General features: G+C 47.6%; 1 protein-coding gene across 3 annotated transcripts in view; it reads right to left on the bottom strand.

Moving 5' to 3' along the window:
- ACACB (acetyl-CoA carboxylase beta) overlaps window positions 1-23,352 on the bottom strand; it is a 126,923-nt gene that overhangs the window by 92,498 nt on the left and 11,073 nt on the right. For 2 of the 3 annotated variants that reach the window (XR_014069908.1, XM_081546021.1), the window contains exons 1-2: window positions 9,928-9,989; window positions 4,108-4,763 (exon numbers count right to left, since the gene is read on the bottom strand). Coding sequence is in view for 2 of the 3 variants with exons in the window: in XM_081546021.1 (XP_081402147.1) it covers window positions 4,108-4,754 (647 nt within the window). In the remaining variant the exon portion in view is untranslated. Of the gene's footprint in view, window positions 1-4,107; window positions 4,764-9,927; window positions 9,990-19,237; window positions 20,288-23,352 lie in introns of those variants that run through there. The other variant, XM_081546020.1, reaches the window with a different exon arrangement.

Below are 23,352 nucleotides of genomic sequence, written 5' to 3'. Positions count from 1 at the left end.
CAGATAAGGAAAGAGGATGCAGAGACAGAATATATACAGGTGCCAGAGCTGGAGACTTGGACCCAGACAAACTGATTCCAGTTAGAATGAACGAATGAATGCTTCTCCAAGTAGTTGAAAGGACCCAAAACACTGCCTAGCAAACATTGCAATAATAATAAATGTAACTTACGTTGATAGCAAACCAAAAAATTAAAAATAAACTGTGTGCATGCTCAGTCGTGTCCTACTCTTTGCAATCCCATGGACTGTTGCCTGCCAGGCTCCTCAGATACAAAAGACAAAAACACCCAGCTGCCATTTCTGAAGAGCTGGGAGCAAAAAGTGGGTGTCGGGATTAAAAGCAGGGTATTGTGCATGCCCCCTGCACACAACACCACAGAGGGATGGGAAGACCACCTAAGCCACCCCTCCAACCTGACCCCTGGACACACCTCTACCCTCACCCCATATAAGGAATGAGTTCACCCCCGCGTGGGGGAGCAAGCAAAGGAATCTGTTACTTGTTTTCTCTCCCTCCCGCAGCCAGCAGCCAGCACAGGAGCCCCAATAAAGCCTTGTTTGGCCTCTAGTCAGTTTCTATTGGTTGAGGAAGGCCAAGAACCCTGGTCAGTAATACTATCTCCTAACTCTTCCCATAGGGCTTCCCTAGTGGCTCAGATGGTAAAGAGTCTGCCTGCAATGCGGGAAACCTGGGTTTGACCCCTGGGTTGGGAATATCCCCTGGAGGAGGGCATGGCAACTCCAGTATTCTTGCCTGGAGAATCCCCATGGACAGAGGAGCCTGGTGGGCTACAGTCCATGGGGTCGCAAAGAGTTGGACATGACTGAATCGACTAAGCACAGCACAGCACAACTCTTCCCATTAATGGAAAGAACAAGTTAGGAGGAGGATGGAGGTGCCTTTCCTGGGGTCCAGGTTAAGCAGAAGCATCAACACTGGGAGTTCAAAGACCACTTTCTGATCTGCATCTGCTGAGGGTCTGGGTTTGAATGGCTTCGGGGTCTTCCCAGCCTATGCTGGGAGGCCTCGGGGAGACCCCTGAACCTCTCTGGGCTTCAGCTTCTAATATATATAGTGAAATGACTGGTTCGCTTTCTCCTCTCCATCACCATCATTTTTATACTGCTTTGTGATTAAACATCGTTAAAACGTCTTATAACAATCGTTTCAGCAGAAAGTTAGAAAATGCAGAAGAAGATATAAATGACCCATAATTGCACCACATAAAGACAATGATTACTATTTGGAGACACTGCTTACAGTCTCTTCACACACACACAATTTCTTCTTTTTCTTTTTTGTCTAGGAGATCTGGCCTTGAAACCTGGCTCTGCTACTTCTGAGCTATGTGATCTTAGAAAAGGTACTTTGCCTCTTTTCTAAACCATTTTTTTAAATTGAGGTAAAATTTCCCTGATGGCTCAGATGGTAAAAAATCTGCCTGCAATGCAAGAGACCTGGGTTCAACCCCTGGGTTGGGAAGATCCCCTGGAGAAGGGAATGGCAACCCACTCCAGTATTCTTGCCTGGAGAATCCCATGGACAGAGACGTTATTTTTTAAATGACCCTATGGCTACAGTCATAGAGTCGCAAAGAGTTGGATACGACTGAGTGGCTAACACTTTCATAGTTGATTTACGGTGTTGTGTTAGTTTTTTGTACGCCAAAGTGATTCAGTTATACACATATATATTCTTTTGCAGATTTGTTTCCTTTATAGGTTATTACCAGATATCGAATTTCATTCTCTGTGCTATACAGTAGGCCCTTGTTGTTTATCTACTTTAAATATATAGCGTGCATGAGTGCTATCTCACTTCAGTTGTGTCCAGCTCTTTGCGGACATATATATATGTTGATCTCAAACTTCTAACTTACATCCTCCCCTGCTATCCCTTTTGGTAACCATAAGTTTGTTTTTCATGTCTATGAGTCCGTTTCTGTTTTGTAAGTTCATTTGTATCCTTTATTTTTTAGATTCCACGTATAAGTGATATCATAAGATATTTGTCTTTTTTCTGTCTGATTTACTTCACTTAATATGGTCATCTCTAGGTCCATCCATGTTGCTGCAAATGGCCTTATTTCATTATTTTTTAAAATTTATTTTATTTATTTTGCTGCATTGGATCTTAGTTACAGCATTTGTGATCTAGTTCCCTGACCAGGGATTGAACCCAGATCCCCTGCATTGAGAGCACTGAGTCTTAGCCACTGGACCACCAGGGAAGTCCCTATTTCATTGTTTTTTAAAGCTGAGTAGTATTTATTTCACCTCTGAGGGCCTCAGTTTTCTTATCTGTAAAATAGGGATCTATTGCCAGCATTGTACTGTGTTTATGAAGGATAAATGGGTAATTTACATAAACTATAGGTAGAAGTAGGGAAGTTCTGGGTAAATTTGAGTGCTGGATGAAGTGGGTGCTGGTGGGAAAGGGCTGAGAAGGAATCTACTTCTTATTAAGCACCTACTGTATACCAGACTCTGCATACTTTATAAATATTATCCCGTTTAATTTTACAGATGAGGTACTGGGGCCAGGACAAGTGATGTGCCACATCCAAGGTCACGCAGTGGTGGGTGGCAGAACCAGAGTGGAACTCAGCTCTGAAGTCTAGCCATTCCTTTAACCCTTCTAGAAACTCAAAACTGTCTTCCCCCAAAGATCATCAGTTAGGGAATATTTTCTTTCTCACTTCCAGTAACCAGGGTTAAAAATTAAGCTCACCAGGAACATGGTGCCTATGGAAGAGCCCATCTCCTCATCCAGGTTTCCCACATTTTGACAGTGTATGCACATGATATGCTTAAAAGAATAGCCAACATCAAGCAACTAAACCCCAATTAAAAAAAAAAAGAAAGAATGCATCAATATATACGTGTAACTGAATCAGTCTGCTGCTGTAAATCAACCACACGTCAGTAAAAAAGATGATTGAAAAAAAAAAAGAACAGCCAACAAGATTCCATTCCCAGGGAAGAAAAACAGACTGGAAGCAGGAAGAAACAGTGGAACACAGCAGTGGTCCTTCCAGGCTGTCGGAGTCATGGTTGGTGGAGGCTCTTTCCTACTCTCTGCTCACTGCATTTCCCCTGTTTTCTACCTGCAACTGTTGTATTCCATTCGTAATTTGGGGGGGGAGTTGGCAAAGTTCAATAACAGTAACAACAAAAACAAAGCCAATGGGACTTCCCTGATGGTCCAGTGGCTGGGAAACCGCCTTGCAACGCAGGGGTCATGGGTTCGATCCCTGGTCAGGTAACTAAAATCCACATGCCTCTGAACAACTAAGCTCACGAGCCACAGCTAGAGTATCTGTGTGTGGCAACAAAAGATTCTACATGCCACAATGAAGACCCTATGCAGCCAAATAAATCAATAGTAGTTTCACTACTTCACTATAAAAAGCAAACAAACAAAAATAATTGGAAAAAAAAAAACAAAGCCACTGACTGCACCCCTGGGACAGTCCCACCTGTGACGGACCTGTAGGTATTTGTTTCCAACAATCAACTTGATGGATGTGGTTATAGTATTTGAATTTCTGCTTTTTCTTTTTTTGGAGGTGGGATCTTAGTTCCCTGACCAGGAATTGAACCCGTGCCCAGGGCAGTGAGAGCACCAAGTCCTAACCACTGCACTGCCAGGGAATTCCCTTGAGTTTCTGCTTTCATCACTGGAGGAAGACATGTTTTACAGTTAATTATCTGTTGGATGAACCAACAAATAAATGAATATTCATCAGGAGGCAGGGACACAGTCCCTCCCTTGGGGTTTCCATCATTGCTTTGGCTCTTGCCAACCTGAGCTTCTTTCTGCTTAGATTATAACTAGTTGTTACATACAAGGTCATCTGCCCCAGCTAGACCACGGTCTTCTGGAAAGCCAGTGTCCTGGCCTGGAGCCCTGTACTCACAGGAGATACTCAACAAGTGCTTTTGAGAGGAGGGAAGGAAGGCGGGAGGGAGGCCCATGTCTCCTACTTGCCACACAGCCACCCTCAAAGCCCTGGCATAGCCGGTTGCTTCGCTGAGCAGGGAAGGGTGTAGACCCCACCCCAACGCTGCACCTCCTGGTTACGAGGACAAAGAGTGCGTTACCTTATAACGGGGGCGGAGGTCTCAGTCTCGCCTGCGGCCTGAGCAGTCTCCAGGGACAGGGTCCCCAGGCTGGCCCGGCTGCCCTTCCGGGAAGACTGTCGGAACAAGCCAGCAGCAGCATCCTCGTCGGAGGAGTTGTCATCGAAAGAGCCCAGGATGAAGTTGGTCATCAGCTGTCTCTTGATGTGTGCCTGCTTCCTGTCTTCCCTGGAGAGGGTTCTGGCTCGCTGGCCCTGGGGCCTGGCTGGCGCGGACAGGTCATTGGTATTTGGGATCTCCAGGCCTTCGGTCCCTGACCCGTTGGCTTGGCATGCTGGGGAGGCACCATCAGACGAGAGGGGGTTTCCTTGGGGATTCTGCAGTGGGGGTGATAGGGAGGTTCTCTGCTGGCAGGTGTCTTGGGGTCCTTTGTGGGAGGCCGGCTCAGCCTGGCTAGGAGTCTCTGGCAGAGGGCTGCTATTGCAGTCTTCCTGCGGTGGCTCCTGGGAGCCGTCTGAGGCTGGAATCAGCTCCTGACTCGGGGTGAAGCTCACTTTCCGTTTACTCTTGGTGACTTGCTTGGAGTCTGACATTTTCCCCCAGCTTTTTAATCGGGAAAAGGTCAGGCAGGAGAAAATCAGACAAGATAGAAAAAGAAGCAGGATCATTCAGAAAATCTGTAAGGAGAACAAGAGAGCCATTTTAGGATCTGTGTAATCGTGTTACCTGGCCTCTTAAAGGAGCTGGTGGTGAAAGCCAGTTGCGGTGCTGTATATTCGGCAGAGAGAGCTAGAATGGAGAAGCAATAGACAGGGAACGGAGAAGGGGCTCTCCTCCCCCAGCTCTGCCCATCATGAGCTCTGGGGTCCGCGGCATGTTTCTTAACTTCTAATTTAGAGATACTAAGAATGCTTACCATAAATCATGAACATGCATGTGAGAGAGAACTCAATGAGATTAGGTACATTAAAAGACTGTTACAACATCATTTGGCTTCTCTAGTGGCTCAGGTGGTAAAGAATCTGCCTGCAATGCAAGAGACCTGGGTTCTATCCCAGAGTCAGGAAGCTCCCCTGGAAAAGGGAATGGCTGCCCACTCCAGTATTCTTGCCTGGAGAATCCCACAGACAGAGGAGCCTGGCGGGCTAACATCCATGGGGTCACAAAGAGTCGGACACAGCTGAGTAAGTAACACTTTCACTTTTCACTCATAGCATCATTATTCATAATATCCCCAAAGCGGAAACATCCCAAGTGCCCACTGATGAAAGCACAGACAAGATGTGGTCTGTCCATACAATGAAGTATTGTTCAGCCACTAAAAGGAATGAACTTTATGCTAAGTGAAGAAAACCAGTTCCAACAGACCACATGTTGTATGATTCTGTATTACGTAGATAATACACCTGGATTAGACAGAATTGATAGATATGGAATGATTAGCAGTTGCCTGGGGCTGATGGGGTGGGGATGAAGGTTAACGGGTACAGGTTTCTGATTGGAGTGATGAAAATGTTCCAAAACTGATTGTGGTGATGGTTTCACAACTCTGTGAATAGACTAAAAACTGCAGAATTGTGCACTTTATGTGAGTGAGTCATATGGTATATGAATTATACCTCAATAAAGCGTTTCTTTAAAAAAAAAAAAAGGGGGACTTCCTTGGTGGTCCAGTACTTAAGAATGTGCCTTCCAATGTAGGGCACACAGGTTCAATCCCTGGTTGGGAAACTAAAATCCCAATGGCGGGCTTTTGGGTGGCTAAGCACGCACGCCACAACTACCGAGCCCACAAGCCCCAACTAGGTAAAAGCCCATGTGCCACAAGGAAGATCCCACATGCTGCAAGTAAGATCTAACGAACCAAATAAATAAACACTTAAAAAAAAAAAAAAAAAAGACTTCAGGGGCTTCTCTGGTGGCTCAGTGGTAAAGAATCCACCTCATGCAGGAGACACAGGTTCCGTCCCCAATCTGGGAAGATCCCACATGCCAAGGAGCAACGGAGCCCATGCACACAGCTGCTGAAGTCCATGCGCCCTAGAGCCCATGTTCCACAACAAGGGAAGCCGCTGCAATGAGAAGCCCAGGGCACTGCAATCAGAGAATAGCCCCCTGATCGTGCAACTAGAGAAAGCCCTCGAGCAGCAACGAAGACCCAGCATGGCCAAAAACGAATAAATAAAAATTTTTTTAAAAAAGACTCTATTATATTCCAATTTGTAGATGAAAGGGATTGTTGGCTTCTAGAATCATCAGGACTTGCTGAAATGTGGTTTGGGTTATTTTCTAGGTAACACACAGGGTCAGAAGATGTTTTTCTTTTCGTGTGCTCAAGTTTCCTTTTAAAGAAAAGTCAGTTAAGGGTTGTTCAATGTTAATCAATGTAACAAACCACTTTAATAGAACAAAGGGAAAAAAAATGATCATCTCAATAAACATAGAAAAATCCACCACTGTTGGGAATTCCTGGTGGTTAGGACTTTCAGCTTTCACTGCCAAGGGCCCGGGTTCGATCCCTGGTCAGGGGAACTAAGATCCCAGAAGCCAAATGGCATGGCCAAAAAAAAAGATCCAACACCTTTTAATGATAACAACATTCAGAAAAGCAGGAATAGAAAAGAACTTCAACAGAGTAAGGCACATTGATGAAAAAAGTACAGCAAATATATATTCAATGTTGAAAGATGGTAAGCTTTCCCCTAAGATCTGGAACAAGACAAGGATTCTCACTTTCACCACTGCTGATCAACATCCTACTGAAAGTTCTAGCCAGAGCAACCAAACAGGAAAAAGAAATAAAAGGCATCTAACTTGAAAAGGAAGACATAAAATCACCTCTGTTCACAGATGACAGGAGCCTATATACAGAAAATCCTAAAGAACTACCAAGAAATGCTAATAAAGGTAGTAAATTAAGTGATTGTTGGATATAAGATCAATACACAAAAATCAGTTTTGTTTCCATACACCAACAATGAACAATCTGAAAAGGGAATTAAGAAAATAACTCCATTTACAAAATCACATTCCAAAGAATTAAAATACCTAGGAATACGTTTAATCACTATGGTGAAAGACCTATAAGACTGAAAACTAAGAAACATTACTGAAAGAAATTAAAGAAGACCTAAATAAATGGCAAGACATCCTGCGCTCATGGGTTGGAAGACTTACATTTGTTAAGATGATCACACTACCCAAAGCAATCTGCAGATTCATATGGAACGGCAAGGGGCCCCAAAGAGCCAAAACAATCTTAAAAAAGCAAAACAAAGTTGGAGGACTCACACTTGCCAGTTTTGAAACTTACTACAAAACTGTAGTGTGGTATGAGAATAAAGAGACATATAGACAAAAGGAATAGAATTGAGGGTCCAAAAGTAAACCCATACATCTATGACCAGTTGATATTTGACAAAGGTATTAAGGCCATTCAGGCTTCCCTGGTGGCTCAGATGGTAAAGAATCTGCCTGCAATGCGGGAGACCTGGGTTCGATCCTTGGGTTGGGAAGATCCCCTGGCGAAGGGAAAGGCTACCCACTCCAGTATTCTGGCCTGGAGAATTCCATGGACTGTATAGTCTATGGAGCCACAAAGAGTCAGACACACCTGAGCGACTTTCTCTTCACTTCACTATGGGGAAGATCCCTTGGAGAAGGGAAAGGCAAGAGTCTCTTCACTATATGCGTTTGGAAGAGATGGCTTGAAGCAGGCTGCAATTTTGATTTTCGGATGTCATTTCTGAAGCTGCATTCAGGAACACCAGCTGGTTTTTCCTTGCCAGTTCTGAAGAAGAGTGCCAAGCAGAAGACCTTGTACAAACGTGGGTGATTTTAGGTACACTTTAAATGTACACACTGGTGAGACTTCCTTGGGGGTCCAGTGGTTAAGACTCCATGCTCCCCATGCAGGGGTCCGGGGTTCGATCTCTGGTCAGGGAACAACTGCCACAACTAAAAGTGCACATGCCACAACTACAAAGGCCCGGCACAGCCGAATACGTAAATATTTTTAAAAAATAAATGTACACGTTGGAGATTCTGAGAAATAAGAAACTGTAAGTGCATTAAATGGAAATGCTGAGCTGCCCACCACTCTAAACAGAAAAACACTTGAGTTATTGCTGAGAAAATAAAAGAGCAAAAGCATGCTGCAATGGTTCGAGGTTTCGGAACCCTGAGGATGCAGTCGCCACATTGATCCCCACTGGAAAACCAGTCAGTCTGTGGTTTTACATGACACAGGCACCCTGATAACTTGCTGGCTGGGTGAATGGATGGCAGATGGGGGCTGCAGGTAGAAGGATGGAGAGGTGGTGTGTGGAGAGGGGTCAAGTGGATGGGCAGATGGGTGAGATGGCAAGAAACATGCATGGTAAGCAATTGAGGGTTGATGGGTAAAGCAGCCAAGCTCTAAACTGGGCACTCTAAAGAATGGAAGGGATCAGCAATTCTCCCCACTTTGGCCTCCTTTCTCACTTTAAGATCTGCTGTTATTCTGATAGGGGCCAGTGGACCTAACATCCCAAACCTACCTTGCAGAGATTACCTGCACAAAAAACCTCAGAGTCTTTCCCTATATTCTTTTGTTTGTTTGTTTGTTTTTTAAATTTGGCTGCACTGGGTCTTAGTTGCGGCACAAGGGACCTTTCCATTGTGGCATGTGGGACCTTTAGATGCAGCATGTGAACTCTTAGTTGCAGCATGTGGGTACTAGTTCCCTGACCAGGGATCGAACCCTGACCCCCTGCATTAGGAGCACAGAGTCTTAGCCCCTGGACCAACCGGGAAATCCCCGCGTTCCCTACTCTTGCCAGTGTGATGATTGTGGGGAGGGGGGTGGCCCACAGGCCACCATATGAGTACTTTTCACAAGTACATAGAGACAAATGCGGAACTCTCTGAGAAAGCTCCTCTGAGCCTCAGTTTTCTCATCTGTAAAACGGGGATACCAATTCTTGCCCCATTTACAGGCCTCACCGTTGCTCTTCGAATAACCTAGATAGCATTTGTGTAAATGCTATCAGAGGCATCAAGGAGCCATCAAGCATGTACAGTGCCTTCAAGTTTCCAATCCTCAGGACAACCTGGTGGATGTTACAACTGCTACGGTCTCTATTTCAGTCCCATTTTACAAGTCAGTAAACTGTGGCTCAGAGGAGTTCAGTTCCTTGACTCCGCTTATACCCAGGCCCCATGCCAGTACCTTTCCCACTGCACCACCATCAAAACTGGATATAAGTAAATCCCATAAAGTGGAGGATGTTCCCCTGAGCACCTGGATACGATCCTAAAGTTGGATACCTAGCCGTGAACCTGGAGCAAAGTTCACCAGGAACCAGGTTCCTGGTTCATGTGGAACCAGGTGTGCACAGCCGTCTAGAAGGAGCACTGTGCATGTGGCTCAGACCCACGGGCAGTCAAGGCCAGCAATGTCCTTCCCGTGAACCCTGGTGGACATGCCACGCCGAGCTGCTGCCCTTCACTGAGACAACCCAGCTGACCCGAAAACCCAGCGAGGGCCGCGGCTATTTTTGTTTCTCGCAAACCGAACACAAGCAGCAGCTGCCTGGTGCCAGGGAGACCATGGCCTTGACTGAAACGCAGGCAGGAAACCGCTGGCTCCCAACAGGTGCTGACTGGCGGCCAGATGGGGCTGGAGAGGGAGACGGCTCAGGGGTTTGTTTTCCAGCTCTCTCCCACCCTCCCCCGCTGCAGCACACCCAACCATACCTGGCTGGGCCTTCGAGGGACAGAGAAGGGCAGCAAGTCAGTGTTAAAACAGCCATCCGTTCCCCTCCCACCGAGATGAACTCCTGAGCACTCACTGCCACTTACCCCCGCTGCCAGGCCACCAGCTCCATTCTCGTGTGTGTCCGACAGGCACCCACGGGATGACTAAGGGAAGCAGGCCGTGGAGTGTCCCGTTTCAGCAGGAGCCTGGTGTCATGCATCAGCCCAGGTGGGGGGAGGAGTTTGGACCAGCCCGTGCTGAACACGAGTGAGCTTTCTCCCAAGTCAGGCGCCCTTATCTGCCATCTGTAAATATAAGCCATTTGCCAAGGTCCTTGCCCTTCTCCCTCCTGCAGGTTCAAACTCGAGTACGTAAGAAGCTGTCTGTGCTCTCGGGAGCTCTAGGGCCCACAGAGCCACCTCCCGAGTTAGAGCCTACTTCACTGCTCATGCAATCGCCCACCGTCTCGCCCAGCTCCAAGTCTCTAGAGTTTTAAATACTCCTGTAGGGACTTTCCTGGTGGTCCAGTGGTTAAGAATCCGCCTCCCAATGCAGGGGACACAGGTTCCATCCCTGGTCAGGGAACTTAGATCGCATACACCCTGGGGCAACTAAGGTTGCACGCCGCAACTAGAGAAAGCCCAAGAGCCACAAGGATTCCCAGTGCAGCCAAAATTAAACAGAAAACACTCCCGTAATCATGCCAGCTTCTTGCTGCCACCATTCATCTGTCAGACACCTGGCAGGAGGGGGGCGTCCGTCCCAGCACAACCTGGGTTTGGCCAGGGTAAGCTTGATGGAAACAGAAGCAAAAGCATCAGGATGAAGTCCAAGGCCCCTTGGGCTAGCAGGCGATGATACAACATCCTTTTGCAAATTCAGAGATCATTACAGTGATAGAGGAAACTATGCCAGGCTGCCAAGGCGGTCAGACCTGCCAGTAGATAATTCAACCTGCACTCTGGCCCTTAGGTTTGGGGTGTCACAGGCCACCCTGTGTTTCCCCATAAGCCACTCAGGTTCCTACCTGCCAACACTTGGCAGGTCCAGTGTTCTTGCTTGGTAGGTGAGCAGAGGCCAGAGGTCATGTGTGAAATTAACGACACTGCCATGAGTGGCACCAAGATCCCCTGCTACAGGCCAGTGTGGGACAATAGTCACTGTAAAGACCCACTGTCCTCGGGTACCTTGGTGGGTGCCCTGGACACTGATGTGGGTTCTCACCTCATGCGGGGTGAGTTCTGGATGAAGGAGCTTCAGCGTCCTCATCAGCAAAAGAGTGTAAGGGCGCGGCTCCCAGATAGAGGAGCTGAGAGTCCAGAGCGGTCCAGGCAGGGCACTGAGCACAGTTCATCCAAGCGGAGAGCCTCAGACAGGATGGATCACCTCCCGGCGACACTGCCACCCACAGAGGGTTGTCTCTGAGGAATCCTGTCTCCTCTCTGATCTGTTTCCCCATCAAGAAAAGGAGGGAAAATCCCCAGCCTCACCCACATCATAGGATTACTGCTAGGATCAACCGAGACCTGTCAGACCTGTCGAACACCACCCTCCCCTTCTTGCTGAGCCAAAATGGAAAGAACATAGCTGGTGATGGTGAGCAGGGATTCTCCTCCACCAGGGACAGAAACAGACTGAGTGTTTCTACGTGGGTGGCGGCCTCAGTCCAACACTGCTCATGTGCCCGGCTGGGACAGGAGGACCCTCACAGACAGACAATCCCTGGACCCCCTTCAGCTTTGCAGGCCTGTGGGGCACGGTGGTTTCTTCCAAAGAGGAGGCCATTTGTGGGGCTGCAGCAGATGTTAATTCAGGCTGAATTCATTTCTGTTAATTAAATTCTGTCTGTTCCCTGGTCCAATGGAGATGGTCCTGAGAACTCTGTGTGTGTGTGTGTGTGTGTATGACTTTTTATGTTATTCAGAGAGATGAGGTTCTTAATTTTATTTTATTTATTTTGGGTTTTTACATTTTTAAAAAAAATTTTTGCGGCTGTGGGATCTTAGTTCCCTGACCAGGGATCAAGCCCACGCACCCTGCATGGGCAGCACAGAGTCTTAACCACTGGACGGCCAAGGAAGTCCCAGAGACAGTGGTACGGGACAGGAAGTTTATCCCTAATAGATCAGAGGGGTGTGTCTTCCTGCCAGCAGCATTTTTTTTTTTTAATTAGTTTATCTATTTTTTTAACTTTACAATATTGTATTTGTTTTGCCATACATTGACATGAATCCACCATAGGTGTACATGATTTCCCCTTCCAGAACCCCCCACCCACCTCCCTCCCCATCCCATCCCTCTGGGTCATCCCGGTGCATCAGCTCCGAGCACCCTGTATCATGCATCGAACAAGCAGCAGCGTTTTCTGAGTGCGCAGCCACTGTGCTGAGACCTTCACACACGTGAGCTCATCAAGAGGGGCTCCCTGAAGCCCTCTACAAAGCTACCACTTCTTCCCCACCTTCTGTGGGCTCCATCACCTCCCATGTTCATACTGCTAGGACCCGGTGGCCACGCTCTGAAGCCCACGCTCCTAATCTTCACGTCCTCCTGCTCTCTGTGCACAATTCCCCTCCATAAGCCCCGAGGAAGGTCCTAAAACCCCAGACCTGAGAAGTGACTGTTGGGGGCACTGCTTGGGTTCTGAGACCCATGGGTCTGTTTTTAAATCTCTGCATCCATGCCTTTAAGAAACTAAAATGCAACAAGAAATAAATAACAAAACGACTTCTTTAGCCTTGGGGGTTCTTCTCCTGGGAAGAGTTTTGGGAGAGATGGGAGAGTTCTACCCAAAGGGAAAAACAACCTTTTAAAATCAAGATTTAAAAAAATAAAATAAAATAAAATCAAGATTTGGCCACTAGAATCCCAGAATAAGGAAAAGTCACATCTGGAAGGCAGTTCATTTTCTTTCTTTCTTTTTTTTTTGGCCACACTGTGTGGCAGGTGGTATTTTAGGGTTCCATCAGGGATGGAACCCATGCTCTCTGCATTGGAAGGCAGACTCAACCACTGGACCACCAGAGAAGTCTGTGGAAGGCAGTTCAGAAAGAACTCCTTCCAGGTGTGGAGAGGGACAGGAGGAAAATTAAAGAGGTGACATCTGCTCTGGGCCTTTGAAGGAGGAATAGGAGTTCACCAGGCTGCCAAGGGGGCAGGAAATCTCAAAGAGAATTTGCTCTCCACACTTGCTGGATGGCAAATTTCTAACTCTACTATCTAAAGATGGGGACTTGGCCAAAGTCACTAAACTGGGAGCAGTGACTAGCAGAATGGTTCTATTGTGAAGGGATAATCATTTGTTTTCTTTAGAATGTTTGCATCTGAAGAAGATATTTAGGTATAGCTCCCTACAAATGGGGAGACTTGAGAAATCACACCAGCTGTGTAATCCCCAAACCTCGCCTTTCCCTGCGACTGTGGCTGAGGGCACCGGTACTGTGTCCACGCTTCCTTACCCCGAGGAACAGCAAGAGAACTGCAGCCTCCACCTCTGAGAACAGACTGTTCTCTGTTATTCTTCAACTACGAACAACAGCTACCCCTCCCACTATGGGGCTTCCCTGGTGGCTCAGAGGGTAAAGCGTCTGCCTGCAGTGCAGGAGACCTGGGTTCGATCCCTGGGTCGGGAGGATCCCCTGGAGAAGGAAATGGCAACCTACTTCATTACTCTTGCTTGGAAAATTCCACGGACAGAGGAGCCTGGTAGGCTACAGTAGGGATCGCAAAGGGTTGCACACAACTGAGCAACTTCACTTCTCACCCCTCCCATTATAATGAGCATCCTGCATTCAGGATCTCGTTTATTCCTCATGCAATTCTACAAGGAAAGTATCTTATCCCATTTCACAGATCAGGCGTGAGAATACAATGCCCAGAGAGGGGGAGTGAGCTTCCCAAAGTCACACAGCTTTGGAGGTGCATAGAACCCAGCCCTGTTCTGCCTGACTCCAAAGCCTAGACTCCTAAGAGAGGGAGGTGAGCAGACTATTGATTCAATTGATTAACTGGCCACTCTCTTGGATGGATGGAATCAGAAGCTTGGAAGAGACACGGGGAAGTTTGGCAGTTCTGAAACTTTTCACCTGTCAGAACACCTACGCCTGCTGAGAATCTCAGCAAACACTGATAGAGCAAGCCAGTTGGCCCTAGAATCGAGCAGGTGTGCAGCCTCAGGGGCCACCGATGTAAGAACCCAGCTTCCAGCAGGAAAACACACTTGAGAAAAAGTCTGTGCATTTCAGTTCTTCCTGCAGTCAGGAAAAGGCTCAGACACCATAAGTCCCCAGGTCCTTTGGGACTGATGACCTTGAAAGGGACATGTCCCTGGTGCCTGTTACATGGCAGGTGCTGGATTACACCTGGGGAGACAAGTCCAGCTTTGGATGGGGTTGACCTGCATGGGGGGGTCCCAGGCAAAACCAGCCCGAATGGTTCCAGATTGGCCCCGGTCTTGGAGGAATGTAAGAGCAGCGGTTCCCCCATCTCCAGGGGAAAACTTCTGTGAGCTCAGAGGTCTATTGGGCTCATCTGTTCTGACCCTGTCTCACTGGCGTCATCCCTGTAGAAACTGCCAAAGCTGACTGTCCCGTGCGCCTGAGGTCCCCTCCACCTTTGCAGATGGAACTCTACCCTCCTTCCCCTCTCTTCCTTCTGTGCCGGGAATTCGTGTTCTTCAACCATCACTCATTCACGGGCAGGTAATTCCTGGGCACCTGCCAGGCGAAGCACTGGTTGTCATGGATACCGAGCAAACAGAGCGGGAATGGTCCTGCCCACACAGGGTTTACACTCTCAGTGGGAAGCAAGTTAAGATCCCGGAGCAAAGTAAGGGCACAAGCAGGAGAATCGCCATGAAGGAGAAGCACTCGAAGTGAATGAAGCAGGGGCCCTGCCTTAGTCTTCGAGGTGAGAGAAAGCTTTCTCAGAGATATCTTGGCTGAGACGGAAGGCGTGCGACTTCACCAGGCAGAGGGACAAGATCAGGAGGAGACAGAATCTCTCCAGGAACCCTACGCGGTTGGCCTGGAGCTGAGAAAAGGGTGGGGTGGGGTGGGGTAGCAGACAGGGATGGTGAGCAAGGTGGGGGCCACACCTCCTTCTTGGAGCTCCTGAGAGCTGGAGCTATGGAGAGCACCCAGGCAGGAATCTCAGCTCCATCACCTACCTACAAGCAGAGTGGGTAACCCGAGCCTCAGTTTCCCCAACCTCAGCAGCCCACCAGGGCAATTAAATGCACTCATGGCGGGTGGATTGTTTGTTGCTGTTGTTTAGTCGTTAAGTTGTATCTGACCCTTTGCGACCCCATGGACTGTCGCCCGTCAGTCCATAGGATTTTCCAGGCAAGAACACTGTATACTTCAAGGTGGGTGAAAGTTCTAAGTTATAGAACAGGGACAGCTCATAAACATGGGATGATTGATAGCAATAGGAAACAATTATCCACAACCAGAAATGAAATAATAATGTCCTAGGCTCCGATCATCAGGGACTTGTAAAGCCATCTGGAGAAAGGTTGAAGAGGAATTTCACAACGGAGATTGGGTTATCCCCAGACTCTATGATGAGTCAACATCACTGCAAGTGGGATGATCAGACATTCTATTCTCGACAGGACACAATGAGATGTATACAGCAACAGCTCTGCACTTGGACCTGAGTTCATTCAAGACTCTAGACTTAATACTTTATTAAGAAAGACAGAGAAGCATGCTGTATGATGCCTTGAGGGTGCTTAATCACCTTAATCAGCCAAATCCAGCATGGGGAAAATTCTGCAGGACGCATGACTCCATTTCTTCAATAAGCAACTGTCATTTAATAAAGGAGGGTAGTGATTACTATAGGTGAAAAGAGACTTACTAAGACCTTTCGTGGGTCCTGATTTGAACAACACAACCTCAAAGACAAAATCTTTGAGATGACCAGAGGACACTGAGCATGAGCTGGATACTGGATAAAGGAAACAGCGTTAATTGCGCTGGAGGTAGATAATCATGGCAATGACTTTACATTTTTATTTATTTAACTGGCTGTGCCAGGTCTTAGCTGCAACTTGCAAACTCTTGCTGGCAGCATGTGGGATCGAGTTCCCTGCCCAGGGACTGAGCCTGGGCCCCCTGCATTGGGAGGGCGGAGTCTTAGCCACTGGACCACCAGGGAAGTCCTGGCTTTTGTAAAAAGTCCTAATCTCTTTTAGAGCAATGTACTAAAGTATTTGTCTGGCTCTGAGATTTGCTTGAAAATACTCCAGAGAAACAGAACTTGAGTTAATGATAGTAACTTGAGTTACTCGGTAACTCAAGTTACTGAAGTACTCAAGGGGAAAGGTATTGAAGTCTACAATTTCTAAGAAATGTGTCCGGGACTTCCCTGGCAGTCCAGTGGTTAAGACTCCATACTCCAATGGGGGGGACCCAGGTTCGATCCCTGGTCAGGAAATTAAGATCTCAGCCAAAAAAAGAAACGTGTAAAAAGTGTAGATAGAGAAACAGATGTGTGACGAAGCAAATATAGTAAACTGTTAATGGCAGAATCTAAGTGGTGGGTGCATGAGTGCTCACTGTAACTTTCTTTCAATATTGTTGTATGTCTGAAAGTGTTCATAATAAAATGTGGGAGGAAAATACAGGAGGAAAAGGTGTATGTGTGAGTAGGAGAAACTAGAAGAGCAGAAAGCCGACTGTTCCTGAAGGCGGGTGGTGAGTGTGTAGGGCTCGCTGTGCTATTCACTCTACCTCTGAATGTGTTTCCCAAAAAAGTTCATTTGTTACACTAAAAAGTTTAAAAATACATAAAGCAAGATGTAAGGCACCCAGCCTACTTATTAGAACCTGAGGAGTTAATGGGCTTCCCAGGTGGCATTAGTGGTAAAGAACCCACCTGCCAATGCAGGAGACCTAAAAAGAGACTCGGGTTTGATCCCTGAGTCAGGAAGATCCCCTGGAGGAGGAAACGGCAACCCACTCCAGTATTCTTGCCTGGAGAATCCCACAGACAGAGGAGCCTGATGGGCTACGGTCCATGGGGTCACAAAAAATTGGACACGACTGAAGCAACTAGAATACACACATAGTCTCTGAGTCATGTCCAAGTCTTGCGACCCCCTGGACTGTAGCCCGCTAGGCTCCTCTGGCCATGGGATTTCCCAGCAATAATAATGGAGTGGCACACCAGGTCAGAATGGCCACCATCAAAAAATCCACAAACAACAAGTGCTGGAGAGGGTGTGGAGAAAAAGCAATCTTCTTGTACCGCTGGTGGGAATGTAAATTGATACAGCCACTATGAGACAGTATGGAGACTCCTTAAAAAACTAGGAATAAAACCACCATATGACCCAACAGTGCCACTCCTAGGAATATACCCTGAGGAACCAAAATTGAGAAAGATACATGTACCCCAATGTTCACTGCAGCACTATTTACAATAGCCAGGACATGGAAGCAACCTAGATGCCCATCGACAGATGAATGGATAAAGATGTTGTACATACATACAATGGAATACTACTCAGCCATAAAAAAGAACACATTCAAGTCAGTTCTAATGAGGTGGATGAAGCTAGAGCCTGTTATACAGAGTGAAGTAAGTCAGAAAGAGAAAAACAAATAGAAACAAGTATATTAATGTATATATACAGGGAATCTAGAAAGATGATACTGATGAATCTATTTGTAGGGCAGCAATGAGATGCAGACATAGAGGACAGGCTTATGGACAAGGGCAGGGGAGAGGAAGGAGAGGGTGAGATGAATGGAGAGAGTTGCACGGAAGCATATACACTACCATATGTAAAAGAGATAGGCAATGAAAATTTGCTGTATGACTCAGGGAACTCAAACCAGGACTTTGTAAGAACCTAGAGGGGTGGGAAAGGGTGGGGAGGGAGGAGGAAGGTTCGAGGGAGGAGACATATGTACGCCTGTGGCTAATCCATGCTGATGTATGGTAGAAATCAAACCAATATTGTGAAGCAATCATCAATCAATTAAAAATAAACAAGTATAATTTTTAAAAAAAGAATACTGGAGTGGGTTGCCATTTCCTTCTCCAGGGGATCTTCCCGACCTAGGGATCAAACCTGGGTCTCCTGCATTGGCTGATGGATTCTTTACCACTGAGCTACCTGGGAAATTAAAGTGTTCGTTTCCCCATAAAGATCAAGTATCTTGTATAAAGTCATACTCTTACTTCTATCTCAGATGTGAAGTAACAAGAGGCTGAGGGAGTTCACACAACACCCAAGCAGGGGACCATAAAACTTTTTTGCATGAACACAAAATGCCTTCCCAAGCTCTTCAAGTAAAGTCACAATCTGGGGATGCTTGCAACTCTGATCACCTGACTTAGGATGGGCTAGGTCTTTCCATTTAAAACCTAGAGAGGTCAGTAAAGAAATTGCATCTTGGAAAAGATGCCCCAAGACACTGTTAGAAGCAAAAATTATTTAGAAAACAATATCTATACCTTCCAGTTTTTAAATTGAAAAAGACCTGCTTCCTGGCAACTCCCCCTCAGTCGTGCCTGTGTGTGTCAAAATAACAGTAATGACTGACGTGAGAGACAGGATCAAGAACACAGTACATGTCAGAACAAAAAGTCTGAAGGATATAAAGTCTGGGAAGTTTTATACTAAACTGTGCATTGTAAAGGGGCTTCCCAGGTGGCGCTAGTGGTAAAGAACCTGCCTGCCTAAGAAGGGGACGTAAGAGACTCAGGTTCGATCCTTGGGTTGGGAAGATCCCCTGGAAGTGGGCATGGCAGCCCACTCCAGTATTCTTGCCTGGAAAATCCCATGTACAGAGGAGCCTGGCGGGGTACGGTCCAGGGGGTCACAAAGAGTCAGACACTGAAGTGACTGACCACGAACGCACGTGCATTGTTAAAGGTAAGGCTCCCTGGAAGGAGGAGAGACAGACCGAAGGATGGTTCAAGGAGGCGCCCTATTTTACTATGTGCTGATTCAAGACTTCCTTGGTACTACGCTTTTTAAAAATGAAACCAAATCATGTCTTTCTAGCCACAGAGGACACCAGACATGCTTGACTCTTAAGAGTCTGCATTAAAAAAAAAAAAGAGCAAGTTTGAGAGATCAGACATCTGTAGGAAACAGAATTCCCTTCCTGAAGACAGAAGCTTTGGGAGTCAAAAATCTTCCCCCCTTGCCTTTTAGGTAAGCCTAAACTCTTTTGGTTTGGGGAACTGATAAAAGTTTGCACAGGGATCCCCAGCAACATAACCATTTATAGAAGCAAAGAAAGATCCTTCATCTACATTTCCATACCTTTACATCAGCTTTGCACAGCCAGCCATGCTTCTGTCCAGAGGCTGCCCTCGCTACATGTTCAATTCCTGTTCACCTGGACACTGGCTGTGTGATCAGTGACCCCAGGGAGGGGAGAGCTCACTTACCACTTATTTCTGCCTCTTTCCTTTCCCCATGTCCTTTCAACTGGGTATCCAAGCTGAGTTTTCCGGGTTCCCTTTTTGCTGAGGACCTGACTGTCAGCTAGCCAGCTGCTCACTGCAGTGACTATAAATGTCACTTTCAGATGAACTAGCTCCTGCTGTTTAAAAATATCCCCGGGGCACTCCACTTCCAAGGCTCTGAAGAGCAGGCATAACCCAGGCGAAGTGGGAAAAGTTCTGTCCCCTCCTTTTAATCCCATTCCTCGCTTTATTTCAAAACCCCTAGATGTCTGAACCACGGGTCATTTAAAGTCCAGGCTGCCATCAGCAATACAAAGTCATTTTGGCCCTCCTGACACGTGCAGAAAATTAACCCCAAGCAGGTCGTGGGGTGTTCGTGAAATGTCTTCTGGAACAAGCCCACAGTGAAGGCTCAAGACGATCACTTTCAAAAGATTTCCTGGCTTCTCTTCCAGAAGAGATTTCGTAAAAACCCTCTCAAGGAAGATGCCACCTGATGAAACGTCTATTTTTCAGGACTTAGGGGGAAAAAAAACAGAACCAAACAGCTCCGTTCCCACGCAGGGTCAGATGGCTGTCTCAGGGATTGGCGGAGAAGACATAAATCAGCTCTGTGCCACGGTTACAGAGTGTTCCGCAGCTGGGGTGTGTGTGTAGAGGGAGGGGGGCCAGAGGCTTGTAGGCCAAAGGTCACGTCCAGATCCGAGCCAGAGTTGTGGAGGGATCCAAGGCCGCACATAAGGGCATTCCATTGTGCTCCGAGAAAAGATAAGGGGACCGCAGTTCAGTGGCTTGGCAAGTGGAAAAACCCGTAAGGGCGCTGAACTAATGCACAAATGATTTCAGCGGTGGGTGTGCCAGGTGCAGCTTCGCCCTGCCAGAGCGACTTCATTTCTGGGCATGTTTTTCAAGAAGGAAGAGTTATCAAATAGTGAATTTCGTGGGATTTTCTCCAGTGGACTTACAAGGAGGAAGAATATTTCTTGCCTGCTGCCCGGGTTCTCCTGAAGCCTGGGTATCATCAGCAGGAGCCTGGAGTTGAGGATGAAAAAAATGCAGGTCAAGGATTCAGTCAGTGACGGTGCTTAGGTTGTTTACCCAGACTACTTCACTCCAGAGGAGCTCATACAAGCCTTTGAAAGAGCCATCTCTCTAAATGCAGACATGTCCTCCAATGTCTCCAGGGGGAGCCATTTGTAACTCAGGGAAATTTTTTAACACTCCATTGAAAATCCCTCCCTAATGACTCCAAAAAATTATGATCTGGGCAGAGGTTCAGTAGTGGCAGGACTACTGGGCTTTGAAATCAGATTGATCTGACTCTGAACCCTTGCTCCATCACCTGTGGCTTTGGGCAAACGGCCAAGCCTGTTTTTTCATCTAATGATTTCACTGCATGGTTGAGAAGATTAAATGAAATGCTAGGAACTTCCCTGGTAGTCCAATGCTTGTGAATCCACCTTGCAAGGCAGGGAACGAGGGTTCGATCCCTGGTCAGGGAACCAAGATCCCACATGCCACGGAGCAACTAAGCCCTCGCATTCTGGAGCCCAAGGGACACAACTAGAGAATTCCGTGTGCTGCAAAGCAAGATTCCTCACGACCCAACGGAGATCCTGTGTGCTGCAACTAAGACCTGAAGGATCCTCCAGCCCACCCCCTTATTGTACAGATGGGGAAACTGTGGCTTGAACTGGGGTCAGTGGGTCACATGATCTGTAAGCAGAAGAGGAGTAACAGAAATCCTCAAGTGGTCAAGACCTGCCACCTCCAGCCCCCCACCCTGCATGGTGTAGCCCTCCCTGGAGGTCCCAGGTGACACCAACGCAGCTCTGAACTCCAGCTGCCCAAGGGGGAGGAGATGGAGCCAAAGCACAGAGAATTCCTGCAGGTACAGCGAGTTGCCTTGCACACGGCATTTGTCCTGCTCAACCTTGAAGACTGGCTCCTCTACCCTGAATTCTTCCTACCTCCCAGCCACCCTGACACCCCTGGGGATGTCACTGCCTTCGTGGGCGTGGCCTCAGCTCCCCCTGGTGGCCATCCAAGGCCCAAGCTGCAGATTCAGGCCATTGCCAAGTCCAGCTCACGTGTGGCTCTTTCCCCAACTGAATTCTGGAGCAGGGTCCCACCCTGGATGCTGCGGCCCAAACCCCCCTCCCGGGGAGCCGATGATTCCACCCACGGAGTCTCATACCAACTTTGTCCCCAGGGCACCCCAGTTCTAAAAGGTCCATTTACTAAAATCCCCCTATGGCACAGAGCACCTGATTTTTATGTAGGATTCTGAGTCTCCCTGTTTGGCTCGTGGGTCAGCAGGGAGTTGTAGCTTTTTGTTGTTGACGCCAGCCCGGTAAGGGTCTGTCCTCCTCCTCCACTGATAGCTACAGGGCAGGTGAGAAAGCTGGATTTGGAGCAGGCCTGCCAGGAGGACACTAATGCTGACGGCCTTTGGAGGCCTTGAGCTCTAAGGACCCACCTGCTCTGAACCAATGTCCCTCCTCTGACTCAGATAGGGTCTGAGTGGAAACAGCCAGCCACAGAGGGTAAGGGATCAGTTACAGGTATTTGAACTTAGATGACTGTTGTCTGTTGTTTAGTCCCTCGGTTGTGTCCAACTCTTTATGATCACCTCCCCCCCGCCCCCATGGTAACCCGTCAGCTCCTCTGTCCATGAAATTTTCCAGGCAAGAATATTGGTGTGGGTTGCCATTTCCTATTCCAGGCGATCTTCTTGACCCAGGGATTGAAGTTGCATCTCTTGCACTGGCAGGTGGGTTCTTTACCACTGTGCCACCTGGGAAGTGCTAGGTGACTTGTAGGGGTTACTTAATGTAAGCTGCCTCTGGAGAGCTATATCCTCGAGTCTGACGCTGGAGCTTGAAGCCCTGGGCCAGGCTGTCAGGACAGAGGGATCAGAGGCAGCCAGGAGCAAGAATGTGCTGGAATCCATAGGCACACGCCCACACGGAACTAAGTAATCTTAGTTCCCTGAGATGGTGTACCAAGTAGGGCACACAGCTTTTGTGATATTGCCAAAAATATATAAATTCATAAATCAAGGGAAAGACTGAGGACGTCACAGACCAGAGGTGAACGAGACATCATAGCAAAGTTTAATGTGGCATCCTGGATCCTGATATAGAAAAGACATTACTGGGAAAATGAGAAACTTGAATAAAGTTTGTATTAGTAAGGAGCGCTGTACAAAGCATTGTGGTTTTTTTTTATGTAACTGCATTTTAAGGAAGTTTTTTTGGCTGCACTGGGTCTTCACTGCTGTGTGGGCTTTTCTCTGGGTGTGGCAAGCAGGGGCCACTAGAGATGCTTGGGTTTCTCTTGTTGCAGTGCACAGGCTCCAGGGCTGGTGGGATCAGTAGTTGGGATCAAACCTGCGCTTCATTCATTGGCAGGCAGATTCTTCACCACCGAGCCACCAGCGAAGCCCTTGTACCCAGTTTTGATTCCTGGTTTTGATCCTTGTACTGTGGTTCAGTAAGACATAAGCATGAGAGGAAGCCAGGTGAAAGGTAAATGAGAACAAAGTTTAAAATAATTTTACAGGTTCAAAAGGAAGTTCAGTGGGAAATCTGCTTCCCTCCTGTCCTTCAACTACCCAGGTTGCCTCCCCACAGGGATCAATGTTAGCAGTTTCTGATGTTTCCTTCTAGAATAATCTGTGTCTGCAGCAACTAGTCTCCAGTGCATCTACCTTATTTGCCATCTTGGCCTCTGACTCACATAAACTTCAAATGCCTGGGGATCCATGGCTGCTTTCTCAACATCAAGAGTGGAAGAAATATTTTTTCCAGCCAGAAGAGGTTCCCTGAGGGTCCCAGCATATCCCAACTCTATCTAGCCCTCGCCCACGCTCCACAGCACCCGGGGCGCTGCTCGGGGTTGGGAGGGTGCCCAGCTTTGAGCACGCCTCACCTCCTCCTGCTTGTGCCCCTCTCAGGAGGCCCAGGGCTTCCCGAGGCTGCCAGGCGGTAGAGCGGGGGCAGAGGTGGGAGGAAAGAGGAAGCAGAGGCCAAGTGTGGCCCTTCCTGCCCACAATGGTTGTCATGGTGGCCCCGGGTTAAGAGTAGTCCAAGGGC

This window comes from Giraffa tippelskirchi, chromosome 11 (genome assembly GCF_054371585.1).
Source record: "Giraffa tippelskirchi isolate mGirTip1 chromosome 11, T2T-mGirTip1v1.2.pri, whole genome shotgun sequence".
In the NCBI taxonomy this organism is placed as follows: domain Eukaryota; kingdom Metazoa; phylum Chordata; class Mammalia; order Artiodactyla; family Giraffidae; genus Giraffa; species Giraffa tippelskirchi.
The sequence above is the reverse complement of the archived record's forward strand: the minus strand, read 5'-3'. Positions and strand labels throughout refer to the sequence as shown.